Source organism: Acanthochromis polyacanthus, chromosome 16 (assembly GCF_021347895.1).
Source record: "Acanthochromis polyacanthus isolate Apoly-LR-REF ecotype Palm Island chromosome 16, KAUST_Apoly_ChrSc, whole genome shotgun sequence".
NCBI lineage: Eukaryota > Metazoa > Chordata > Actinopteri > Pomacentridae > Acanthochromis > Acanthochromis polyacanthus.
The window spans coordinates 21,054,276-21,081,983 of record NC_067128.1 but is presented as its reverse complement, the minus strand read 5'-3'; the positions used below and the strand labels follow the sequence as shown (position 1 = coordinate 21,081,983).

The following is a 27,708-nucleotide window of genomic DNA, read 5'->3' as shown; positions in this document are numbered from 1 at the left end:
ACAACTGCTTAGCTATTCTCACAGACAGCAGGGTGGCTCATACCTTTTTGCTCACCTAGAGGTAGAGTAATGCTTTCTCATTCACACTGTCTTCTCACTATCTGTTCTTACTGGCCAACTGTGTTTTTCTTGAACATCCAACATCCTCTTTGACTTGACACTCTCTTCAGCACAGCAGACAAGTGAAGGACGAGATACCATATGGCACTTAGATGAATGTTGTTTTTGCCACTACTAGAGACAACGAACAGGAAAAAGCAGAAGGAATTACAGACTCTAGTAACAGTACCTACTGGATTTCATTATCATTAATCTAATGTAGACATTTTCCCAACTGTTTTTGAAGTAAAGATAAAAAGTTTTCATACACCCCATGTATTTGTGAAACACTGCATTAAGAATCACTCTTAGGTCTTCAAGTTTATTTTAGTGCAGTCACAGCCACTATACTATATTAATCCTAAAAAAAAAGGGTATGCAAAACTCAAAATTGATTGGTTCCATAAAAATACATCAGAAATTTTGAGTATTGGGTCATTACGGTCCACTAATGAAGGTTGTGCTTTTTATTAAAAGACACGATTTTTGTTGTCGTGCTTCATGTCTATATAACGCCAGCATATTTGAAAGTTCTTCACAGACAAAAATGGTTAAAACAAGGAACCCAATGCAGAAAGCACACCTGAAGATACAGATTCTCAGCCAGGAAGGGTACAGCTGCCACTAGATAGCCAGGAAGTGCAGATGCAGTCCTTCAGCAGTTAGAAACACTCTGCAGAAATACAGACAAACCAACAACTTGGAACACAAACCAAGATCTGGGTGTCCAAGGGTTTCTTCAGCAAGGAATGACTGCAACCTGGTCTGCATGTGCAGGGAAAACTCCCGAATGACATCACTGGAGCTTCAGCAGCAGTGGTCAAACCAAACTGGTGTCCAGTGTTCCACCTGCACTGTACAGGGCCACCTTTTATATCATGGCTTAAGGTCCTAAAAGGCTGTCAAGAAGCCCCTGATCAATGAGAGACAGAGGTTAGCCCGGCATCATTTGGTCCAAGTACACAAGACCTTCACAGCCAGGAATTAGAAGAACATTCTGTGGTCAGATAAGTCCAGTTTCCAGCTTTATCTTAATCCTCCTAATGTGAGAGTACGCAAAAGGCCAAGGAAAAAGGAAATTAAATCTCCTCTAATGCCTTTAACTGTGTGCTAATGGCAGGACATCCATCCATCCATTCTCTATACACCGCTTTATCCTCACTAGGGTCGCGGGGGGTGCTGGAGCCCAGCTGACTCGGGCGAAGGCAGGGGACACCCTGGACAGGTCGCAAGTCTAATGGCAGGACAACTAAATATTAATTTGATGATGTGATGGTTTATTTTTTTTTTGTTCAGTTTTGAACATATTCTCTGTTATTTGGTGACTTTGACACTGATAATGTTGAGAGCTGACATACTGTCAACAATTTAGTTTTGTTAATTTTTCTTGTAAATAACAAATAACTAAAATATTTGTTTGTGTCTTTCTAATGCAGCCACGCCTTTTGAAACACAAAAAAGATTTTTCCACAAATATTTCATGATAATATTTGATATTGTGTAAAATTTTAAGAGTGTCTGAAAGCTTTATTCCACCACTGTATATGGAACTCCTTTGAGTCCAAAACAAATGAATTTGCTAGGGGCAGCGAGACTCCCTGTCTCAGGATGTAACACCACTTTTAAATGATTTATAATAGTAAGTGGGAAAATGAACAATAGTTTAGTTTACTAATGCAGGCATCCTTGTGTGTCATCTGCTTGAAAAAACAAGGGTACTTTCAACCCTGGCTAACTTGGGAAAGCAACATGAAAAAAAGACCTATTGATCACACTACCATGCATGCTAATCTGCTATGCATACATTCGTCCTCCTTCTCCTAATGTGCTTCCATAGATTGTCTGTAGCTATAGTTTACAAAGGCAAACATCACACACAGGGAAGCTGTGTGCTAGCTCATTAGCATTACCTTATTTCTGTGCTCATTTGATGGTACACCTGAAGGAAACTCTTCAGCCGTGCCTCTGAGGCAGACAGACACACAAGCTGTTTTACACCATCATTAGTTACTACGCTGAGGATACTTTGTACAAAAATAACCTTGGGATAAATCCTCGTGATTCCATAACACCATGTAGCAGATGTGAAACTGAATTGTGTGAAAAAAAAAAAGAAGAGATGTGCCAGAACAATTTTTGTTTGTAAATGTAATGTGAAAGATAATATCTTTTCTTTTGATGTCTTAAAGGGAAAGTTTAGTTTCATTAAAGCTGGGTTATATGATAATGTACCATAGTCAGTGTATTTTTACTGTAATAAATGACTCTGTAGGTATGTAAATGATGTATTGGGTAAAATATATTCAATGTAACAGTGCCCTTGATTTTGTGGTCATTATTCTAGTAGATATTAAATAAAAATTGTTGTAATAAAATAATTTTGGCCCACGGGGTAAAGCAGGTAGGCAGGTAGGTGGGCAGATGGCAGCATAGAACGAATATGAATCAATGCATTGATCATTATGGGTAATTATAACAATTTTTTATCACTGACTTGTAGAATTAATTTAAATTTTATTAGTAGCTACTACTGACATACTTTGAAGTTTCTAATTTCTATATCAACTCAAAGTCTTTGTTAATTTATTTTTGTTATTTCTTTGAATAAACGTATATTAAATAAATAAATTTAAAGGGCCTCATATAATATTGATTTACTAACTTGTAATCTGTTGCCCTGAACTTTTTGAAAAAATAGGAAGTAATGTTTTTCCTTACAGTGTACAGTCGATCACAGTCAGCAGCGAGCCCAAATAACCAATTGATAGAGGCAGCTTTAGACAGCAGTTCATTGCATATATTCCGTGCAGGTCCTCCTCTCTGCTACTCCAAACTGAGGGTGCGGCAACTGTAATTTGCTGTAGGTAATACACTGAAAATTCATAATAACCTCATATGACCCCATTTCAAAGAAACCCACCTATCCTTTTAAGACTAACTTTAAGAATTTCACAGCAATACCATCCATCCATCCATCCATTATCTATACACCACTTAATTCTCATTAGGGTCATGGGGGGCTGGAGTCTATCTCAGCTGGCTTAACGTAAAGGCAGGGGACATCCTGGACAGGTCACCAGTCTATCACAGGGCTACATATAGAGACAAACAATCACACTCGGATTCACATCTACATACAATTTGGAATTATCAGTTAACCTCAATATGTTTTTGGACTGTGGGAGGAAGCTGGAGAATCTGGAGAAAACCCACATGTGCACAGGGAGAACATGCAAACTCCAAGCAGAAAGAACCCAGGAAGGCTGGGGCACAAACCGGGGATCTTCTCGCTGCAAGGCAAAAGTGCGAAGCTACCAAGCCACTGTGCTGCCTCTCACAGCAATGTCAAGATTTTTAAATGATATCCAACAGTCACCATGTTTCACAGTCACTTCACTCTACCTAGCCTGACAATTTGACACCAGCTGACACAAGACTTTGTCAACAGCTTTCCAAACGCTGACCTGTCCTCTTCACAAATTAATATAGACCGAAAAGACTGAAACATCAAATAGATCAAGTCTGATGAGGACACAGAGAACTGACCATGAAGTCTGCACAGATCTCCCTTCACTGATTCCACTGAATAAGGCTCTCATTGTGGATCCGCTCAGTGTGCCCATGTGGCAGCTGTAGGGTCTCTGCCTGCTGACACATAAGCTTGTCAAATGCCAGTGAGAGAGCCTGTCTATTGACAGAGGCTCTCGATTGCACACAAACAACTACAGTTTGTGATTCTGTGTGTAACTGGGCTCCTCACATAGCATAAAGTGCACGTACTGGGCAAAGATTCCACATCTTACTCTCTAAGCATGGACAGGTACACATCTAAAATTCAAGAGAGCCGTTACTGGGTTTATCCGAGTGCAACACAATTCACATTCATTGTAAGACAGTAATTGCTGATCGCACTGCATGCACATAGCTTAGTTTTCAGTTGTACTAACCTGGGTTTTGTTACAAATTTTTATTTTATTTTCTTTTGTATTTTTGGTGATTGTGTGAGATATGAGCTCTAACAGTCACAATGTGAAAAAGAGCTACGTAGAGTAAGATGAATGCTATGCTAGTGGAAGGCTTACATTGTCTTCTGGGGGAGATGGAGCAAGCTTTAATAAGGGCAAATCACTTCAGTTTTTTTCATCCACATAACAGTCAGCCATTTCATAATGGACTGAGAGGCTAACTGTTCCCAAAAGAAGTGCTCTCAAGACAGCTAGACCAGTAATCTGTTATTAAGGCCTAATGATGCCCCATTTACAAGCAGAATTCACATTTCAGAAACCACTGAAATCCATGTCACCACGTTGGCCTCATTTGAAGATCTTAAGTCACCTTCATGTTCAGTTATTTGCAGCAGGACTTTAAGATTAGTATTCACATGGTCACTGTAGATCAGTGGTATAGATTAAAATTTAAAAGAAACTGAATAAAAGCTTGCTGAGAGCCCAGACACATCTGTTTTTCAGAAAACCAGTATCTGTGGCAATTCTACTGTAGTTCAATCTCTTAATGCGTCAGTGGGATGTGAGATAGCAAAGACAGAGGCCTAAAAACTGTGAATAATGGAATTTCTCTTTGTATTCTATTACTACTACGAGTAATATTCTATTATTACTAGTATCTATATATACACAGGCCTAAGTTTCAGTGTAAGTTTGGGGTCATTTAGAAATGTCCTTATTCTTTTTTTTCAATGAAGAAAACATTAAAACAATCAGAAATAGAGTCTAGACATTGTCAATATGGTAAATGACTATTCTAGCTGGAAACGGTTGATTTTTAATTCAATATCTACAGTACATGGGATACAGAAGCACATTTCCAGCAGCCATCACTCCTGTGTTCTAATGCTACATTGTGTTAGCTAATGGTGTTGAAAGGCTAACTGATGCTTAGAAAACAATTGTACAGTTATGTTAGCACATGAACAAAAGTGCAAATTTTCATGGAAAACATGAAATTGTCTGGGTGACCCCAAACTTTCAAAAGGTAGTGTATGTATTGTCTTTGTTGCTTTAAAAGAAAGCAAATAGAGGCCAGATTTTTCAGTGGTGTCTCTCTCTGCATCCTCCTCACTGCAGACTTGGTCTAGACAATGGCAATGCTGTATTTCAAGTTGTTTCAATTGTCTATATTTACTCATGTACACCATTTTCAAAAGTGAGATGTAGCTTGATTTGAAGAATCAATTATGAATATTCAAATTGTCATAGCAAACCGCAAAATATTTATTCAGGTACAGCCCTACTATTCCAGTGAACCGCCTCCTTAACAGCTCCAGCTCAACAACATATGTTTCCTGTTAAGATGCTAGATTCTTGAGTTTCCCACATTGCAGTTTAGCTCAGTGCACATTCTCAGTGCTTTCCACCACTTCATTGATTCACACTACGAAGCTCTACATCTTAATAGACAATAACTCCCTGAGGTGACCAGACAAAAGCGAAATTTGGTTAGATATATTGACTTCAAGCACTGGACACTGTAATTGCTCTCAGAGGAGAAACAGAAAGAAAGGTAGAATCCCAATACCTTCTTTCAAGGATTCCTAATCAATACATCAATCACTGCATTTTATTCATAGAGGCCAGGGATTATGCCGAAATTGATCTTCTTTAGTATCTGTTGCATTTTCTGATAGGTGATGCTCAGAGTCTCTTAGCTATTACCCTACCAGTAAAATTCCGCCATGAAGTATTATTTATTTGCTAGTCTTTTTGCAACAATTGGATATTCAACAATGACAAGAATTCTAAACCGCATTTTGATTTTGGGCACAGAGGAGCACCATCGTTGTCAAAGTTGTACTTACAATTAAAGGAGTAAAATATGTGAAACATATGTGAAATATATATATATATATATATATATATATATATATATATATATATATATATATATATATATTTTAATGCATATACTAGGAAAACTATCACGCACCTGCAGGTAGTGGCATGTCCGCAAAGGCTTGTGATCCATGTGCATGATGGGTTTCTCTAGATTAAGTGATGACTTCCGATATGCCTCCTTGGCCTGGCTGACCGTTAGTGTCGACCAGGAGCTTCTCTTCATGAATTTGCCCTCAGGAGCCATGGCCATGCTCTCACAGGCTGAACACTTGACATCATTGTTACTCTTAGAGGTCTTGAGTGACAGGTCTCCAAAGTGGTGGCTGTGCATGGAATCTGGGTAGCAGTGGCTGACATGTTCCCCATGGTGTCGTGACATGACACTGGGTGTGCGGTAGGTGCTGTCACTATCCAGGTTGTCGTCTGAGCTCCACCAGCCGCCAGAGCGGTGCTTACGTTCTTTACTCTTGCTCCTCTTGCTACCGTGTTTGGTGGAGTGGTGACCATGATGGTAATAGCCTCCTCCTCCTCCACCTCCTACAATATCACCTTTTGTGCCATTCATCTTGGATGATCCCTCCAGGGAGTGGGACTTGGTGAAAAGCTTCTGAACAGAATGAACAAGGTGTCTGATACGGCCAGGACTCTCACTGCGTTGCTCAGTAGTGGTGGAGGTGCGCTGGTACTGTAGCGTGTGGAAGCCATCGCGGTGTAGTGGCAGTTGTTTCTCAAACTGGTCCAGTAGGTTAGCTGGAAGGCGGTTGCTCTTGGTGCCTGCATGGTGGGAGGATGCAGCTGCCGCAGCCGCAGCAGCAGCAACAGCTGGAGAGGTGGCAGAAGCTGTGATGGCAGCGCAGTCATCCCGTGTGGCTGAGTCATAATACTGGGAGCTGTAGTGCATTCTGGGGAAGGTGCTGCTGGAGATGTGGTCCGATGCAGCAGCTGGAGGCATCATGACAGGGGACATCATCATGCAGTCAGAGTGGATGGAGCTGCGAGGTGAGTAGCGGTGGTGGAAGTCCATGGGGCAGCTTTCTGTGGGACTGAGCAGGTAGGACGAGTGGCGGGATTCAGAGCCATGGTGAGTGTGGAGGTCATGGACATGGGGGTCGTAGTCCAAGCCATGGGGTAAAGGAATCTGGTGTTGGGAACGGCTGCCCGATAAGCCCTTCATGTTCCTGGCTGGAGGGAGGCGTCTGCCTTCATTGAATTTTCGAGAGCGGGACCAAGATGAATACTTCTGGTCTGTTTCAGAGAAGGGAAAAAGAGAATGATATGAGATAGTGAGAAGGAGAGAGGGTTTATATGAACAACCTTGAAGAGTAACTCTTTCCAGTCCAAATCCCTGTAAATTGAAATTGCTATTATGGATCTTCTCATGAAACAGAAGAAAGCTCTCATGGGATGCTCTTTGCATTCATCTGACATTGTTTAACCAACAAATGTCACAGTCTAAGGTACACTGACATTTTATGTTCATGTAGATATATTTAAGGATATATATTCTGTTTCATGCACTCTATAACAAGAAACATGTGATATAAAGGAGCACTTTTTCGAATGACAGATCATTTAGGTGACACTATCACAATATTCGTAAAAATATAACGGTATCTAACTCTATATCTATATATATATATATATATATATATATATATATATACATAAAATGTTACTAAAAAAGATCTGAAGTTCTCCCACATGTGGATTTATAGGTTCCCTGCTACTTGGATCATGTATTTGTATTTTGGAACATAAATGCCGTTCTGTTCTGTTTATTTGTCTTATGATTTGTGGATGGACATTCCATGATCCAGTGGTTTGTTATTTGTAATTGTGATTAATCACACGATTTTCTGCGATTAATCGTATTGTTATGTGAAAAATTAAATAATGAATTTAAAAGTAGTGTATCCTCCACTTTTATTTTAAAAGTACTGCTATATGAACAAAAATGCAATCACATTTGGTTTGCAAACACTTTAAACAACTTAAGTGCTTTCTCACAGCAGTATTCTCTGTAATCAGCAGCAGTTAAAATATTTCTTGTAAATCTCAACCTAAACATTAATGTAATCAAATCAAATAAAACCAAAGCTATTTGCCACAGTAGGGGCATTAACGTTTTATCTGGTTTGTTATTGGAAAACAAGTTACCCTCAGAGTCCAGAGCCACGGTCATAACATTATAATAGGAACCTTCCCAGCAACAGCAAGTTAACATTTATAAATCTGTACCCTTTTTTTTTCCTCTGAAGAGGTACCAGCAGAAACTTTTTTATTTTGTCAGGGAGCAGCAAAAACAATCTATATTCAGTAGCAGCTGTGGCTGTTAGAGTGACGTGAAATGGTCAAGCACAAAAAAGTACACAGCTGGGACTGACTGTGCAGAAGACTTTTTAGTCTTCTTTTTGGCCTTTTTAGGCTTTGATATATAGCACAGTGGAGACTGACAGGAAGGCTTGGGAGAAGAGCAAATGGCTGAGGGACGTACTTGAACCCATGACCGCTGCGTCGTGGACAATAGTTCCGGGTTATATCGTCACGCACACACCCACACACAAATGGTCAGATCGCCAGGGAAGTCTGACCATGATTCCTGACACAGGAACAGATGAGAGCACGGTGAACACCTGCCGCGACCAGATAGCAATTTGGTAGTACCATGATGGGCCTGTTTATTGTGGGGTTGTTTTGGGTTTTTTTTTGGTGTAATGAACAGCTGTCTTGGAGATCTTCAGTTTGCTTGCTGCTTGTCTCTCACTCATGCCTATTTCCAGCACTACCAAGATGGCTGACTTTGTGGCTTCACATAATTCTTTCGTTTTAGGCATTTTATGAGAGCTGACAACTTCTGAGTTGTGCTGTGGCTTGAATGTAAGCAGGAAACCATTCTAGGTCTTTGCATGGGCAGTGCTGCTTGTGACATGAAATGGCCTCTTATATACCCTGGGAATACAATTAGGCTTAAGCATGTCAAATAGGACATAACGTATTATATAATCAGCTGCATTTTTTGTCATGTTCATTATATTCCTCAGGTAATGTACCTTTAGTGGTAGCAGGCATTGAAATGAAAAAGAAATTGAGGAAAACAAGGCTGGTCAAATCATTTTTTCCATGCCCATATATGTATTTATGCCTTTGAGTCATGTACAACAGATGTACACGAAAATATGGCAAAGTCACACTATATATCAGCTCCCATCTCATCTCAGAGAATAAATGACAAACTAAACAGCTTGGAGGTTTTGGAACTCAATGAAAGGGAATTTACTTCCAATGTAGAATTTGTGATAGATTACTGTTTGACATTATTATGTCCTCCAAGCTGTAGTCACTTCAGTAATCTGTTAGAAACAAAATGCATGCAATTTATTTCTTATATCATCAGGATCTGAAGAGTTTAATTTCTCTCTTAGCCAATAAAGAGAAAACCAGACAAAATAATACTGCAGAGAACAAGAATATATTGTACATATCCATTAGCCTGTCCAGAAGCATGGATGACAAGTAGTAATAATCTAAGCATATTGGTAGATAACCATAGCTTAAATAATCAACAGTACTGTCCAATAATGAACAGGAACAAGGTGAAAAAATCAAAATGATTAAAGATTTATGAAGTAGAAGAGATGGAGCATCAAAACACTTCAACTATTTAGTGACATTTAAGGACTGGCAAAACTGCTCCAAAAAAAGTAACACTGATGATTTAAACTGATTGAAATTTGCTTAGCATCCCTTTTCAGTCAAATATTGCCAATGCCAGACAACAGAAACAAGACACCATCATAATGATTTTGCCCAATGACTTGCATGATCAACTCGGGACTTTCTTGGCAGGAAAACATAAAGAAAACTCAAGACTATCTGAATCTTACTTGTAGCTTATTGACTCTGTGCCAAATCCTCTGTATTGGATCAGCCATGATTATTAGGTTACTCTTTAAAAGCAAAAGCCCAGTTTGCTTCATTTCATCTAACATAATACTTTTTTGTGAAAAAAAAAGGCCAGTGTCCTAAACCCATCTTATAGCAATCTTGTAAGTAGTGGAGCTGATTTTCTCGACAAATTGAACTTGCATCTCCGGAATCTATGATAAAAGTATCATTTCTCAAGCCCTGCAGTGGAGAACCGCTTGTTATTAGCTGTGCCTGTTCGCCTAATTATTTTGGAAGAGATGTGCAGATCTCTGGGCGGTGATCACAAAAAGTAAATTTTTCTTGACTTCAAAGAGACTTTTAGATGAGAAAATGTGGTACTTTCTATATGAGGGGTTAAAGAGTTCAGCATAATCTCCTGAATCCTTTTGCTCTATCAGTGTCTGGAAGATGTTTCATGACGAATGTTCCCATGAGTTTTTTTCTTTTATGTTTGTACTGTACAATGCTGAGATAAAATGTGCATATTAAGCTTATTTATTACAGCATGCTCAACATTTAATATACTCAACATATAGAAATTAGAGAAGTTAGGCTGAAAACCACACTGACATCCATGCAGTTCCTTTCTATGTATTTCACTCACCACAATATTATACAATACAATACAATGCAATAATAACTTTATTTATCCCCGAATAGAAATTCAATAATAATTATGATTTCATCACTACTCTGCCAAGGAACATGACAAAGATATGTGATGATTAGTGTCTGTCTGTTAGCAACATTACTCAAAAACAGACAAATGGATTTAGATGAAATTTTCAGGGAAGGTCAGAAATTAAACAGGGACCAACAAAGTAGATCTTGGCAGTGATGCGGCTCATAGTCTGGATCCACAAATTTGTTGAAGATTCCCGTATCATTGTGAGATAGTGGCATATTGTCACTGCAACTATGACAACAAGTGAACACAACATCAGCTGCATGGCATGATTGGCATGATTGTCATCCTAGTGCAAACTGACCGCTGCGGCCCACAAATTGCTTAACCCTCGTGTTGTCCTTACCAAAAAATGTTGTTGCCTTGTCTGAAAAAAGTCCAAAAATTCAGAAAAAAATTCCCCAAATTTATAAAAAAAATTGCAAAATCTTCAGGAAGAAAATTCCTGAAAAGTTTCAATCAAAGTTTTATTTTTAAAATAAAAAATCCCCAAACTTGACAGCAAAATTCACTGGATTTTAGTTGATTTTTTTCTGAATGTTCTTAAACATTTTTTATTAGTTTTTTTCCACTAAAATATGTTCAAAAATTTCCTAAAAAAAAAAAATTGAAAATGTGGAAGTTTTCATTGCGATTTTTTCCCCCATATTTAAAACATTTTAAAATGGGTAAAATTTGACCCACAGGACGACAGGAGGGTTAAAGATTTTATCTGTCAGAAATCAAAAAAGCAACTGAACAGTCTTGGCAGAGTACTGCGCTCTCTGAGTGCTTTTCTTGTTTTTGATTGCATTGCCTGTTAAAAATCAAGACCATAAACACCAATTACCAGTCACAACATTAAAAGGTGAAGTGAAATGCCAGTGTTCGTGTCACTTCCCATCTTCCCTGATGGCAGCAGCCTGCACCAGCAAGTCATAGCCTGCCACCATACTGAAAGAAACAGCTGAACACAATAGGAGCCTCCCAATTCCCCAGGTTTCAATCTGAGAGCATCTGTGGGATGCACCGGAACAATGCGAATCCACAGAGGCATCACTCCAAAACCTATAGGACCCCAAAGACTCCATACCAGACTAACACAGGACACTCCCAGAGGTCCCATATTCATGCCCCAACTGGTCAAAGCTGTTTTGGTGACATGATGGGGACTTACACAATATAGGGCAGATGGTTTCAATGTAGGACTGAGCAATTTACTTCTACCTAATGGAAGTAACATTGTTATTATTGTGGGCACTATATCTGCAGTAAAAGGAAAACAGACCTGTATTACCAGTGACAGTTTTGTGTGCACGCAACAGGGGTTTTATTATAAGTATCCAAGAGAAAGGAGAAAGGATCAGTTTTGTAAATAATACTGTTACTGTAAAGAAACTCCAAAACCACTCGTTAAGTTGAATATATTTTAAATGTAGTAAAAGTTAGCACTGATGATATTAGCAAAATAAGCCAGAATAAATTGCTTTTCTTGACTCTATTAAGAAATTCTTGAAAATTGAAAAAAAGGATCATTCTTAAAATGAAATAAAATGAAAGTAAAATTGTACAAACATGCTTCAGTTATGATTTGCCAAACTTGAATGATCACATGCCGGAACAAGTGTTAAGTTCCTGATTTAATTCCTAACATGATGGCACAGCTGCTAGTTTGTCTCATAATCCCATTAAAGATAATCCATCATAATTGTAGGTTTTTCATTGACAAAGGCACAAGTATTATTTTCCATTTTCCTCTCTCACGACACATATAAAGTTCGCTTTTGACTTTTATTTTTCTACATCCTACTAGAATTGATGCCTAAATCACACCTTTTCAAAACAAACAAAAAAAAAACGGGTCAAAATGAGCAGAAATATTAATAGTATCTGTTTCTATGCCGAGCTTCCTGCATATCAATTACAGCCCACATCTTACCAGTATGTGATGTAAGCTGTAATGTAAACAAGGAAACAGTGTTGAAGTGCTTTGAGTCTATGCAATTCCCCTGTAATTAATTACTTTAAGTTCCCTGCAGCAGGAAACCCCAGCCTGGAACAGTGCACATCGTCTTACATAACGCTTGGGATCTCTGATCTCACACAGCATTTCAAAGGAGCCAGAAATAAAATGCACAGTTGTCATGGCAACCACTGCTGAAAACCGAGGAACTGTAATAGGATTTTCAAGGTTATTTGGGGTGGATCCCAGCTCCAAAACGGGTAAAAAGACACATATCGTATGTAATGTGGTATAGACTCTTGAGTCTTGAGCCAGTGGCTTGATTTGCTAAATGGGCTACTATGTTCGATGCACCATTACAAGCCATGCTGCAATATGTAGAGGTCAAATAAATGGTGAATTGAAGCACCAGCTTCAGGACACAAAACGAATCCACACTTAACTGCATGTTTAATTATTACTTAAAATCCATCTTCTAATAGGTTTAAATGTCTCTTAGCCAAGGCTAACCAGACCCATGGACCTTAAAGTAAATCCAAGTTGTACAATAAAGCACTTTCAAATCATTAACTCTTAAAGTCCACATTAACAGGATTTGTGGGACGACATGTTTTTAACCAACAAATCTATTAAAACATTGCTAATTATCATTTTTATTAGATTTATGTGCTTGCATTGCATTGAATATTTACAGTAGAAGGCACTAAACACACACTGTTATTCATTTAAATGTGTATATTGATTTCCACATCTCATTTCCTCTCTGGTTTAGCTGAGGTAAATCGTTTTGTTCATAGTGAAACACTGTGTGTTTGTGTGTACGAACACAGGATGCAGTATATGCAGTGTTGTAGAATTTTGTTGCATTAAACACTCTGTATATCGTGCTATCTTTCCCTGTTCCTATCTTTATCTCAGTTCCACCATCACAGCTCTCTGTTGTCGCCCTAGGACCCCACTCACTATCTCATGAATTCACCACATTGAAGTAGATGAAATCGGCGGGTTGCCGAGGCAACAAAATGTGTCAAATTAAAGCTAATAGTAATGAATGCAAAGAGAGAGAGAGAGAGAGAGAGAGAGAGAGAGAGAGAGTGTGTGTGTGTGTGTGTGTGTGTGTGTGTGTGTGTGTGTGTGTGTGTGTGTGTGTGTGTGTGTGTGTGTGTGTGTGTGTGTGTGTGTGTGTGTGTGTGTGTGTGTGTGTGTGTGCGTGTGCGTGTGCGTGTATGTGTGCATAGACAAGTCATGCTCTGTTTTGTACAGTATAATGTAATCCACTTCAAAACATGGAGTGATTTGGTCGTGAGACACACAAATGTCTCAGCATGCTTATAGAAAATACAATATAGGCAGTGCTGATGAGAACAGTTGGATTAGGTTCATTTTGTCATTATATACTATACAAAAGTGTAACTTATTTAAACCGACAATTCAGAAAAGGTTGGTTACCTTGCTGACATGTTTTGACAGCCTCTGCTGTCTTCTTCGGAGCGTCATCTGACGTTTGGTGACGTGTCCTTATTATCACGTGGTCAGTTTAACAGATTTGTCAGAATCTGTCAAACCGACCACGCCTCCAGCCGTCCGGTGGTCTCTGGAGGATGGTGTCCCAGGTGTGCGAGAGGATGTAGGCCCCCTCGTCCCGGTTCGTGATAAAAAGGACACGTCACCAAATGTCAGATGACGCTCTGAAGAAGACAGCAGAGGCTGCCGAAACATGTCAGCAAGGTAACCAACTTTTTCTGAATTGTCGGTTTAAATAAGTAACACTTGCGCTGATGAGAACAGCTAACCAAACATCATCATTTTCTCCTGATGTAGATTCACTTAAACACCTGTCCCCAATAAAAATTATGCGTGTTGCTTACAGTAAACAGGGAGAATAACTTCAGTTTTGGCAGTTTTTTAAGCCCCACAATCACATTTTATGTTGAGTAGTTCACAATATCTGGTTGGATCACGTTGTGTAAAATTAATAATAAAGTAAACATTCCAGCTTCACTAGCTTCAAACTCTGGTTTTCCAGTCAGAGGACAGCCTTATTATCACAAGGCCTGTCTGTAACTGTGAAATAATAGGGTAGTACTACAGTTATGGGTTTACGAGCAGCTTAAAATTGCTTATTTGAGCACCCCAGCCTTATGTAGTAGAATGAAATGGCTTGCTCAACAACTCCATTGCTTATCTGTTCCTGCACATCACCAATAGTTTTATGATCTGTAATCTAGAACACCACTAACTGTCAGTGAATGAAACCCTAGCCCAAGCACTGAGAGAGCACAGTACTCAACCAAGGCTGTTCAGTTGTTGTATGATTTCCTACAGGTGAAATCTTTAAAGAATTTGTGGTCCGCAGCAGTCGATTTGTAGTAGGATCGCAATCATGTGATCCTCAGCAGGCAGCTGACGTAGTGTTCACTTGTAGTCATAGTTACAGTGACACCATGCTACAATCTCACAATGATACAGAAATCTTGAATAAATCTGTGGATGGAGACTACAAGCTGCATCACTGTCAAAATCTAATGAATTGGGCCTTGTGTCATTTCTGACCTTCCCTGAAAATTTCATCCAAATCTGTCAGTCTGTTTTTGAGTAACATTGCTAGCGAACACACAAACCAAAACCGATCATCACATAACTCCACCGCGTTCCTTTACAGAGTAATAATAAAGTGAATTTCCCTTCGGGGATTAATAAAGTCAGTCTAAGTCTAAGTTCTTGTTTATACTAATAAGAATCAGAAAAATTCAGCAATAATGTATCGCTGCATGGCAACATGAATGTTATGAAATCTAAAGTACACATTCGCAAGACACAAAACATCTGTTAGCTCCAACAGAGTAATCCGTCTGCCTGATTTGCATTCTCTCTCTACAATCACCCCAGGATTCTGATTACATGAACCCTCTTGAGATGGTTTGATTACCCCATAATCAGCTGTTTAGAGGCTAATCTTTCAACCCAGATCTCTCCAGCTATTAACTAATTCATTTCAAGTAGAGTCAGTTTGACACAAATCATTCAGAAATCGCTCATCATCTGAGAGAGACAAGCGGAAGAAAATAAACTATCAAGAAGGTGCTAAAATGTTTCCCTTCATTAATGAGTCATTAAGCAATGGTAGATCATGGTTTTAGTCTAGTAATCTACAGAATTAACCATTTAACCTCATTGATTGCACAGACATACAAGTGCTATGGTTGCCAATATTCAGCTTCATTGCTTACTATCAGGGTAAAGTTTGTTTAGTGTTACTTAAATTAAAGTTGAGACTTCATAGGAATTTTGCTTCACAAACTCACTTCTGAAAGCACCTCAACTAACAGCATATCCAAAAGGAATTTAAAGATGCTTACTCAAAAACTCAAACAGGTACAAGGGAATGAAGGATCAATATTCCCCACTACCAGCTCCCAACATTTAGGGCAACATTTCAAAATATTACAGGATAGCAGATACACTGACGTTTTTTCTCGGACAACTGGCAGCTTCCTCAACATTTTTCATATCTCGGCATATTTCATCCCTAAAGTGAATGAGCCTGAGATTAGCACAGAAATCCTCTGTAGTTTTAAATCTCTGAATTGTGGAGCAAAAATGCAAACCACCTAATTTTGTGCTCTCACTCAATATTCATACCCAGTTACTTTAACTTGCACTAAGCTCTTCTCTTCATGTTGAATGTTGGTGAAATAAAGTAGCTTGAAAGAGATTTCCCAGCAGAGCAGGAGGGCAGTGACACCTGCCACAAATCCACAGGGAGGATGTGAAGGTGGTACAGTCAAGTTGGGATAGTTCATATCATATAACAATTTGTTCCAGTCTGACAAAACAGATTCACAAGTAGGCTTGTGTCATCCAATATTTGCATCAGACCTCTCACCAGCCTCTACTAATACATAGTGGCCAGCGTACTTCGTTCACTCTGTGCGGGGGAGGTGACATCAAGGCAGGGAATGCCGGCAGGCTCAACAAACTGGGTAAAAAAAGCAAGCTGTGTCAGAGGGCTAAAAGTCTGGATAGCCTGGAGGCAGTGAGAAGGATGAATTCTTCAGCTCAGTCTTGGACAATACCACCCACTCTACCTACGATGAGCTGATGCAACTTTGGAGCACCTTTAGCCTCCAGTTCATTCGCCGGCGCTGAACCATGGAGTATTTCGAGTGCTTATTTGAACAGGTGTCATGTGACCACATTCTTCTGACTCTACAATACAGTTTTAGTCATTAATAGAATGGTACTGAGGGCAGCAAAGTTAATGTGTATATTTTACATGGGACACACACACACACACATTGAATTTGCCTATCATCTATCTATCTATCTATCTATCTATCTATCTATCTATCTATCTATCTGATGATACAAGGAACAACTGATTAAATTGTGGGAGTGATTCCTAGCCCCATCAATTCCCACAGCCTCCTACATATTTCGGTCATGTGATTCAGTATCCGTACATAACATGCACATGCATAACACACACCTGTGCTCAGCACAAGGTCATTTTGTGAGTGCATCTATATTAAATGGTCACATTCTGTGTTGCTGTGATTTCTGATCATCGATAACTAATAAACAAATGCTGCTTTTTTTTTTTTTTTTTTTAAAAGCTGCATTTCTGGCAATGCCATATGAGGAAAGCACAGCCTTGGCAAAGTACTGTGTTCTCTGAGTGCTGTTCTTACTCCACCAAGGAATGTGAAGGAGGTATGTGCTGATCAGTGTATGTGAATCCGTCTGTGCACAACATTACTCAAAAATGGACTAATGGATTTCGATGAAATTTTCGGGGAAGGTCAGAAATGACACCAGGATAACAAGCCCTCAAACTCATATGACCACACAGGCCGTATGTACGTGCCCCCGAAATACGACCCATGGGAGCGTATTTAGGTTAGCACCCCTACGGGAGACAGGAAGGCATTATGGGATTTAATTCGCGAAACGGTTTTTCCCTCGCAAAACAGCTTTTCCCTCACTTTTGCAAGACGGGTTTAGGGTTATGCTTATGGTTATGGTTAGGGTCAGGGTTAGGGATAGTGTTAGTGTTATGGTCAAAGTTTGTTCATGGTGACGTTTCAGCTGAGACACCGGAGTGTCGATATTTACTCAACCGCTAGAGGTCGTTTAACTTCAAAACGTAACACTCAGTCGTAATAAGGGCGTGTACAGACGACCTATGTGGTCGTTTTCTCAAGGAGGACAGTCTCCACCAGGACCACCTCCATAGATTTTGGCAGTGATGCAGCTTATAGTCTGGATCCATGGATTTGTAAAGGATTATCTATTGCAAGATAGCAAAACGGCATCACTGTAACTACAACAACAAGTGAACACTATGTCAGCTGCCTGCTGACGATCACATGATTGCGATCCTATTACAAATCCACCGGGACTTATCCATCGGAAATGATACAATGAACAATATAAAAAATTGTGGGGGTGTTTCCGAGTCCCACCAATTCCCGCTACATATGTAGGTTACGCGATTCGGTATCCATGCATAACATACACATGCATAACACATGCCTGTGCTCAGTGCAAGGACATTTTTTTTATTAAAGATTTCATCTGTCAGAAATGATACAAAGACTCAGCAGCCTTGGCGGAGTACTACACTTTTGTGTAGTGCTTTTCTTGTTTACTTTTGTGTTTTTTCCATATGTCTGCTTGCAGCTTTAAACACATTTTTGCACTGATCTCTGGTTTCTGTAAATCTGTAATAATGCTAGTTCAAACCTTGATATGAGGTCAAAGGGAGCTTCTCAGAAAAACAGAAGATTGTGTACAGGTGGGATAACTGCAAGCAGCCATGAATGTGCATGAATGGTAGGAAATCTGTTTAATTCCATTCACTAGGCAATATTAATGATTTTACAAAACATGTTACAATGAAAATCAAGTCTGTATAGCTGACATCGAGGGGAAAAGTGCAGTGAATTGTCATGGTATATTTTAACTATTCTTCAATTGCATAGTACATTCTAAAATACTCCCTCTCCTCGAAACGCTTACATTGCAAGTCCATGAAAATTTGATGAGAGCTTTCCTGTATCACAGCTTATGCAACAGCTATTGTGCTGCACGATCAACAGGCTATTTCTTCAATGTGCTTCTGTCAGCATCTGATGCAGCCCATAATATGTTGTTCTCTTTCCTGATGAAGATACCACACACTGCGGGTGGAGAGACTCGGGTCAGTGTGGAAGAGAAAAAATAGTGAGGGGAAAGCCTCTCCTGTCTGCTCACTGAGGAAATGTTGTACTGCTGGCTGCTAAGTTAAAGCTCTGCCACTATGCTGCAGTCAGTGCCTGGCCAGCAGTTTTCCCAAGATGGTTGCATAACTTGGAATAAATGAGGCCTTCCTCCTCCACACCAATGCACAGTAAGCTAATGCCACAGGGAAGAACGGAGCAACAGGCAGCCAAACTGTAGAGTATGATTCACACTGTTGAAAAAAAAACATCCTCAGTGATTTATTGATCATTGTCGAGCAAAAGCATCAATTTCCCAGATTGTTCCCTAACGCTGACCTTTAAATCAAAGACAGACCTCAGATGTTTGCTGAGAAAAACAATCCATCATCCATTTAGAAACAAATGAAATCAAATCAGGTTAGTTAGAAATCACTGCCGTGATTGACATTAAATCTGTCTGAAGGTTTACAGTCGTACTGTAAGGTCAAAACAAGCAAGGAACTGATATGAACATAACCAGTGGCTGAACTGCAAGTACTAACAATGGTGGCTTAATGACAAAACACAGACCTGCCAATAACCCAGCTTCCAAATCAAAGTGTGAATGGAGAGTTTGGGTTACTAACTTCAGTAGAGTCAATTAAAATTTACAGCAACAGAGACGTAAAACGCAGATGCTGAGTAGTAAGAACATAGCTGGCTACCATCACAAGCACAGACTAACTAAGCTGGCAACACTCCACTGAAAGTCTTAATTTTTATAGCCTGTGATTTGTTCTCCCTGTTACTGTGAAAAAACACCTAACAGAATGTTCCTGTATATCGGAGGCGTCCTCCCTATGGCTAGAACAGTCAACCTAAATGAAAAAGTCAAAGAATTCAGCACCCCCTTATCTTTGGAGAAATACTAATACCATTCATTAATTTTCTGCCCACTGCTTGTTGCAGTGTATGGATTGTGGGAGAAAAAAATGACATGTCAACATTCTACACACTACTAAATTAGCTGTGTGAATATGTTTTCATGTGAGCCACTATCTCCAATTGTGTCTCCTGTTCCTCAGTAAAGGTTGGCCCCAGCCTCCATGTTACTGTTCAGAACAGAAATGAACATTTTTGTCTGTAAATACCGAGTAACAATTGTAGGAGACAAGGCCAGCAGTAGACTTAGCTGTTTAGATAATCAAATATAAAAATTGGCATGACTTGGATTTTATTTATATTGTGATACAGCAAGTCGTAACAGTGAGTGGCAAAATAAATATTTATTGGCATGAATTAAACAAACCATCTAGCTGTTAATAAAGGTGTTATCACTCTAACAGCAGTGCTGAGACAGAAAAAGGAGGTAGTCCTTTAATGGTGTAGCCTTTTTGTTCATATAAATAGGGACAGCAGTGAACATTATGTAAGTGTAATGAATGTTAGACCCTGCAACTGAGACAAAATCACATTCAATTGGATGTAGCTGTGCAGCAGAGTCTGCATTTCACCTTTTGATATCCGCCTACTCCCTCCCACTGTTGCTGCTCTTGCAAACAGACACGGGTTGATGTTGCGGAGATGCCACACACCCCGGACACAGCCTCAGTGTCTTCTCTATGCCTCTCAACGGAAGAAAACCCCAAATAGGGAGCTTATAGTCCATCACTGCTCACTGTGCTGCAGTCTGTGAAGCCTCCCACACTACTTTGATCTAACACAGTAGATAAGGTCCTATACGGAACTGAAACATGCCCTCCTCTCAGGGTTTATCTCTATACATGCATAGAGGTAATTAGCTACATGCACAATATGTCTGCGGATAAGTTGAAGTTCAGAGCATTTCAAGAAAAGCAAATTACTGAATTGAAACTAAAATACATAACAAGGGCATCACTATCTTAGATCAGATGCACTGAAAATGGTTCCCCTTACATTTCCACTGTAAATCTAACAAAGTATAACACAAGGCAGCCAAATGAGATGACCAGAAACGGTATCCTTTCTACATTAAGTCTGCCCCTTTTTCATCAAGTAATAATCCATTGTTTCAGAAAGTGAACTAAAATATATCTCTGCTAATTGTACAATATGTGGAAAAAAAAATCCAGGTGTAGGAGGCATAAGTTTGGCATCATGCCTCTGCTCATTCACGTCTTGCAGCAAATGTTGATACATCTCCATGGAAACTACTCCTACAGTATGTGACCATTTGCAGAAGTTTCATTTTGTACAGTCTGTGTGAGGTTTAATATTGAGACATCTGGAACACTTTAGCAACAAACTGTTCAAACGTACACTAGCGTTCAAAAGTTTGGGGTCACCCAGATAGTTTCATGTTTCCCATGAAAACTCACACTTTTATTCATGTGCTAACATAGTTGTACAAGAGTTTTCTAATCATTAATTAACCTTTCAACACCATTAGCTAACACGATGTACCATGAGAACACAGGAGTGATGGTTGCTGGAAGTGTTCCTCTGTACCTCTATGATTTGATTTATTTAATTTTCACACACAAAATTAAACAAACAATACGCATTTCTTACATTAAAAATGTGAAGGAAGGTTGCCAAAAAACACTCAAGGGGTTTGAAAGAAGACAACCTCCAAAAAAAAAAAAAAAAAAAAAAAAACACCTTCTCAGGTAGACCATTATATAGATACATAAAAATGTGACAAATAGCATGCCAACAGTTCATGAAATTATACACAGGGTAAATGTTACCTCATTAAAACATATTGACGAAAGACAAACCAGGTGTTAGTAGGATATCCCATATGGAAAATTACTTTTTTTCAAAAGCAGTGCTTTAAAAGCTGCTTTAAATTTGGTTTGTGAAAGGACTCTGACCCAGGTTGGTAACTGATTCCATATTTTGGATCCTCTGTATGGAATACTAAATACAGACAGATTTATACGAGCAAAAGGAGCTCTAATAAGTGTGCTGCAACGAGTTGGATAATAATGAAATTCGTTATTAAAATGATAAATAGAATTTAAATGTTGGGGTAGTAGTTTGTTTAGAGAACTATAAACATTAAAAACCAGCCGTTTCCGGCTAGAATAGTCATTTACCACATTAACTAGAGTCTATATCTGATTCATTTAATGCTGTCTTCACTGGAAAAAAAATTTTTTCTTTAAAAAATAAGGACATTTCTAAGTGACCCCGAACTTTTGAACAGTCGTGTATATTAGCACTTTATTCCACATCTGGCTACTATGAGTTGTAATACACAGAGTATTTACTGGCACAGTATTCTTCCCTTCTCTAATGTGATTAAATTAGAACTTTAACCTAAACACATCTGTTTTTGTTGTAACCTTTTTTAGAAGCCACAATGCCATCAGTTCAGTTGAAAAATGGAGGTTCATCCCTAAGCAATGAATACTTAGACACTAATTGGATGGGCAAACTACTGGATGTCAAAATTGGATACAATCATAATTTACATTGCATTAAGTGACAGTATCTAATCAAGATCAGGATGACTGAACAATGTCATTGATCAAACATTGTAATTAAATGCTGCTTAAAAAGTGATTAATTTTTACCTTGACGTCGAATAAACTTTGATTTTATATCAAAGACACAATTGGTTACTGTTTATTGACCTACAATTCCAACAGTCATCCCTCTCTGATCCCAGCCTATAGGGTAGAGTGCAAAGCTCTTTTTCTCAGAACAAAACCATAGTCAATAGGAGACATCCATGGCTTGCTAAATTCAGCTAGTTAAAAATTCAGCTGGCAGGAGTTCTAACTTGCTGTGTACTTGCTTTGATTTTAAATGTGCAATAGGAATCTATACATTTTCTCTCAAAATATACGTTTTATATGAATGCACTGTCAATATGCAAATGTCAGAATATCCCAGCTTGCATGAGCAGTTATAGCTTCCAGGATATGTAAGAAAACATGCCATCTGTTGCGGCTAGAGATACTGAAAAGGTAAGATGTGGATATCGAGAGCAGCGAAGTCGCACTGTGGCAACAACAACACTAAACAGAAAGCAAAAGTAAAAGACAAACAGTTAAACTCAATGTGTGCCAGACAAGATACGTTAAAAGTTGAAGTTGCATTACAGGATACATTTATCCTGTTTTTTGTTTTTCTTGTCGTAATATCAAATTTATCCTCACACATAATTCATGTTGCCAATGCAGAACAAAAACTGTTGGCAAATTCTAATATTTATATACTGTTTGGGATAGTTAATACTGATTTGTCAGTGGGTTCATACTGTAGAAAAACCCGCGATCTACAATAATTTTTTTTAAAAATATAATACAGTGTGCCTCTAAATGTGTTAAAAAAATATGTATATATTCTGTTACTGACCTGCAATTATTACAATAAAGATGCTGCAACATCTTGAACAGCGAGACAGAAAAGTATAACAAAAAAATTACATTATGAAAGTTGATCTCAAATACATTGTGCTATTTAATAATATTTTTTGCCATGCAAATGAAACAATTTTTTTCTGAAAACTGTCCTGATTCCTGCAGTGGCTTAATTATCAAGGCACAAACTATGCATGTAGACAGTGTTTAACCCGTTAAGGTTTAATTCAGGAAGCCTGCTTTAAACCAGTTGTTTTGTTTGGCATCATTACAGTGATGGAAAAATAATGTTATTACAATTTATTTCATGAATACACTTTGAATAAAAAGCATCTGTGTAAGAGATTAACAGTATTTGGAAAGGCATCAGTTTGATCTGCAGCAAGTACATCTGCACCGAAACACATTATCTCCTGGGTGTCCCTCATTGGATGAAAGTGAAACAATCCCTGTAACGCTTGGTAACCTTTCGCATTTATTCTACGGCAGCAGCAACACAAACAGTGACTGGCGTATTTAGGCAAAGTCATGCAGTCTTCCCACACATACGGTAAAAACAGACAAAGCGCCACTTAAACTATTATTATCTTGATGTCTAATAGTATTTTCTGTAATGCAGTAAGGTCCTGAAATAATGTACATTCATTTATTTAACTGATTTTTAAATTGGCATAAAAATGCACTTTCTATGCTTTATGAAATATTTACTGAGAAAATCAAAGAAAATAAAACTATGTCACAAAGATTTTTTTCATCTTACTTTGTTGTTTTCTTCTTTATATATAGGATAGTTTACAATTACAATCACAGGGTGTCCTTAAAGCCTGGGCACAAAGGAAATCTCATTATATATATATTTACCTCCACAGATTAAATATGGCTTTATCGAAAGAAGAAAAAGTTGAACTGGTACTTCTCAGTGGACGTGAAGGATGGACATCACGAAAGATAGGGTTAGGGTTAGGGAAGTATTTTTTTGATGCTAGCATGAATTTTAGCCATGACCAGTTCTTTTGTTTGGGCTGATACATTTGGTCATCCAGAACGGGGTTTGTCCATGACACTGCCCATTCATTTGAACTTTTTAACCACCTTCACTTCTGTGAAAAAGCCAAGTGGATTCCCCCTTGGATGACGTGTATTAAATTCATCTGCTATCTTTTGATATGTTCATCCTTCACATCCACTGAGACCTACCACTTCAACTCTTTCAATAAAGCCATGTTTAATCTGTGGAGGCAAAAAAACAAAACAAAACAAAAGATACGTACTGAGATTTCCTACGTGTCCAGTACAGACACCCTGTAATATTACACAGAATGCTATTTAAATGCTAGCTACATGATGCACCTTCTTACGCGACCTCTCAAGTATTAGGGCTGTAACAGCAACACAGATGTGTGCACTAGAATGTGGTGTTCTGACAGAAACACTAAAGATACTATCATGTCAGCATGATCAAAGTATCCAAAATGGTGCATATTTGTCTGTGTAATTATTGCCTTGACAAAACTAAAATCTAATTGAAGCTCTTGCAATGCTGACTTTTTTACATTAAAATTAAGTAAAATGCTTAATACAGTGACCAAAAAAACAAAGCAGGATGGTGTCTTAACTATTTCACTTTACATTTGTAATCATAATGCCCTCATCAAGGGCTGCAAGCAATTATTATTACCAGGGATTCATCGGCTCAGTGTTTCCCAATCAGATTTAGGTGACTTGTTGTCTGATCAATAGTCTAGTGCACATTTGACGAAGCAGAAAGGTGAAATGTTTGACTTTTTAAGAATTACATCAATGATTTACAGAATTTTTAGACTGTAATAAATTTTCTGTTAAGAGACCGATTTCAGCTTACACTTAGATAGTCAAAGTGAGCAGCTTTTTAATCCCATAATTAAACCATGGAGCCGAAATCATTTTCCAAGCTGTACCCTTATGTCAAAGAGGGACTTCAACCCTTCCCTGGGTACATTTTTACATCCATGTCTAAACCCTCTTCAGCTTGAAAATGTACTCAGCCATGTAACTCATTAGGATTTTCATGTTGTCGTACTGAACTGACTGCAGGTGTTGTGCCACAGAAAGCATACATTTTGATGATCTATTTGTTACCAGCTCCTTTGCCAGGCTTTTAGGTTGTATTAAAAGTCAAGCACTTTGAGGACAAAGATAGATGATACAAACTGAAAAAAAAAAAGTTTTCTTCTTTTCCTGCTACTGCCACATTTGTGTAGAGGGTTTCCACATGTGGGAATTCAGAGGTGCACCACTCTCTTAATTAGGCTGGTTTGTCATGTACTGCTCCATCTGTCTCGCTCCTACTGCAGCAGAGAGATGAAGAGAGGCAGAGAAGGGATGAAGGGTGGAGTGGGGATAACTCCTCCCAAATACCTGTACATCTTGCACCAGATTGTCTAGCAGCCAGGGTGAAAAACTGAGCTTTAATGACAGCTGGCTCACCAAATGCAAAGCACATGAAATATGGAGGACAGGTCCTCCTCCTGATGGCTGTGCAGATTAAAATATCCTGCCTGTTCAAGCAGAGGAGCAGAGAGAATGCCATAAGAGTGTTTTTTCAATAACTCTACAAAGAAGTGAATACTTGCTTGCTAGTTGCTTTTTTGTTAATACTTTTTTAACAAAATTCTTGAAAATCATAAACTACAGCGGAGAAATGTCACCTCCAAATGGAAATCTTGTTGACAAACTGATAGTACAGTAAGATTAGCATATACAGTTAGTTTAATATCAAATCTCGTAACAACCCAGTGGATGGACTGTTTTGTACCTAGAACCTTGTAGCACTTTACAGCTACACACCACTGCAACAATTAAAAACTAAATTGCACAATGTGCACTGGCAGTCAGAGTTAATTTATTGAAAATACTTTGTTCTTATTAGTGTCATTTATTCAGAATAAAGATCTACAGTCAGGTCACTGAGGTTGCAGCAGGGTGTTGTTGAGATGTCCAGTCCAGGTCACACTATTTGTCTAACACTACAGTATAAAGGCTTGTTGCTGTGGCAACCACCTACCTCTTGACACAGGGATGAAGGGCCTCTTTGTGTGGCCAAACAGCAGGACAAAAAATATTTTGATGAAGATTTAACAAGGCCCAAAGGGTAAACATTTTAACATGACAAGCTGAGTTTAAAGAAAAAAGAGTATTTTCTGTTTGTTTTTTATTACTATGCAATGGTCAAGAACAACTCTTGCCTGCATTATAGTTTCCTGGCGCAACATCCATCCATTATCTATACACTGCTTAATCCTTATTAGGGCCACGGGGGGCCGGAGTCTACCCCAGCTGACTGAGGGAGAAGGCAGGGGACACCCTGGACAGGTCACCTGTCTGTCACAGGGCTACACATAGAGACAAACAATCACACCTACAGGCAATTTAGAATCACCAATTAACCTGAGCATGTTTTTGAACTGTGGGAGGAAGTCGGGGTACCTGGAGAAAAACCACACATGCACAGGGAGAACATGCAAACTCCATGCGAAAGTGCTAACCACTAAGCCACTGCTGGCACAACATGTGCAACATGAAGTGCTTATTTTGGCTCTTTTGTTTAAATCCTTCATTCAGCTTGCTAGCATTTTCTTCTTTCACCAGCATCTTAAATACATTAACTAGGCTTTGGTTCACTATACATGCAAAAAAAAAAAGAAAAAAAAAGGAATCAACTTGAGCTTCAAAAGTTAAGGGGTTTTGTTCTAGCAGGGTATATGTGAAGTGACACATTTGTTGACACAACTGAAGGATCTAATCTTTGATTGTGATTACTAAGTACCCAAGAATTGTATTCACAATATGGCTGATGGATCTCGCTCTCAAAAGTGTGACAAAGCTTTAATAGGCTTCGTGACCCAAGTCAAAAACAAGACTTTAACTGTAAGAGGTCTTTCAAACCAGCTACAGAACAGCTTGATTTTTCACATGACTATTTAGACTTGTTTGTCCTCACATATTTGTGACACTGCCAAGGAATGCTGCACAGTTATGTGACAATTGGCATAAGTTTGTCTGGCTGTTTGACTGTCTGTTAGCAACATTACTCAAAAACAGACAAGAGATTTGGATTAAATTTTCAGGGAAGGTCAGAAATGACACAAGGACCAAGTGATTCCATTTTGGCAGTGATGCGACTTATAGTCTGGATCCACGGATTTGTTAAAGATTTCTGTAACATTGCCAGATAGCGGCATGACATCACTGTAACTATGACTACAAGTGAACACTATGTCAGCTGCCTGCTGACGATCACATGATTGTGATCCTGCTACAAATCAACCGCTGCAGACTTATCGGGACTTATCCATCAGAAACGATACAAGGAACAATTAATTAAATTGTGGGAGTGTTTCCGAGTCCCATCAATTCCCGTCACCCGCTACATATTTAGGCCACCCTATTCGGGATTCGTACAAAATGTACAACATGCATAACACACGTCTGTGTTCAACACAAGGTCATTTTGTATTAAAGATTTCATCTGTCCAAAATGATACAACGACTGTACAGTCTTGGCTGAGTACTACGCTCTCTGAGTGCTTTTCTTGTTTTATATTTGACACTCAAAAACTATTTTTTAATGAGGGTTCATAAAAACAGTCACTAAATGAATGACAGAATTTGACAGAATGTGAATCAG

At 38.7% G+C, this 27,708-nt stretch overlaps 1 protein-coding gene across 11 annotated transcripts in view; it reads right to left on the bottom strand.

Moving 5' to 3' along the window:
• LOC110952175 (disks large-associated protein 2) overlaps window positions 1–27,708 on the bottom strand; it is a 147,801-nt gene that overhangs the window by 64,620 nt on the left and 55,473 nt on the right. For all 11 annotated transcript variants that reach the window (XM_051960761.1, XM_051960760.1, XM_051960759.1 and 8 more), the window contains one exon: window positions 6,043–7,196. In XM_051960761.1, coding sequence (XP_051816721.1) covers window positions 6,043–7,196 — 1,154 coding nt within the window. The remainder of the gene's footprint in view (window positions 1–6,042; window positions 7,197–27,708) is intronic.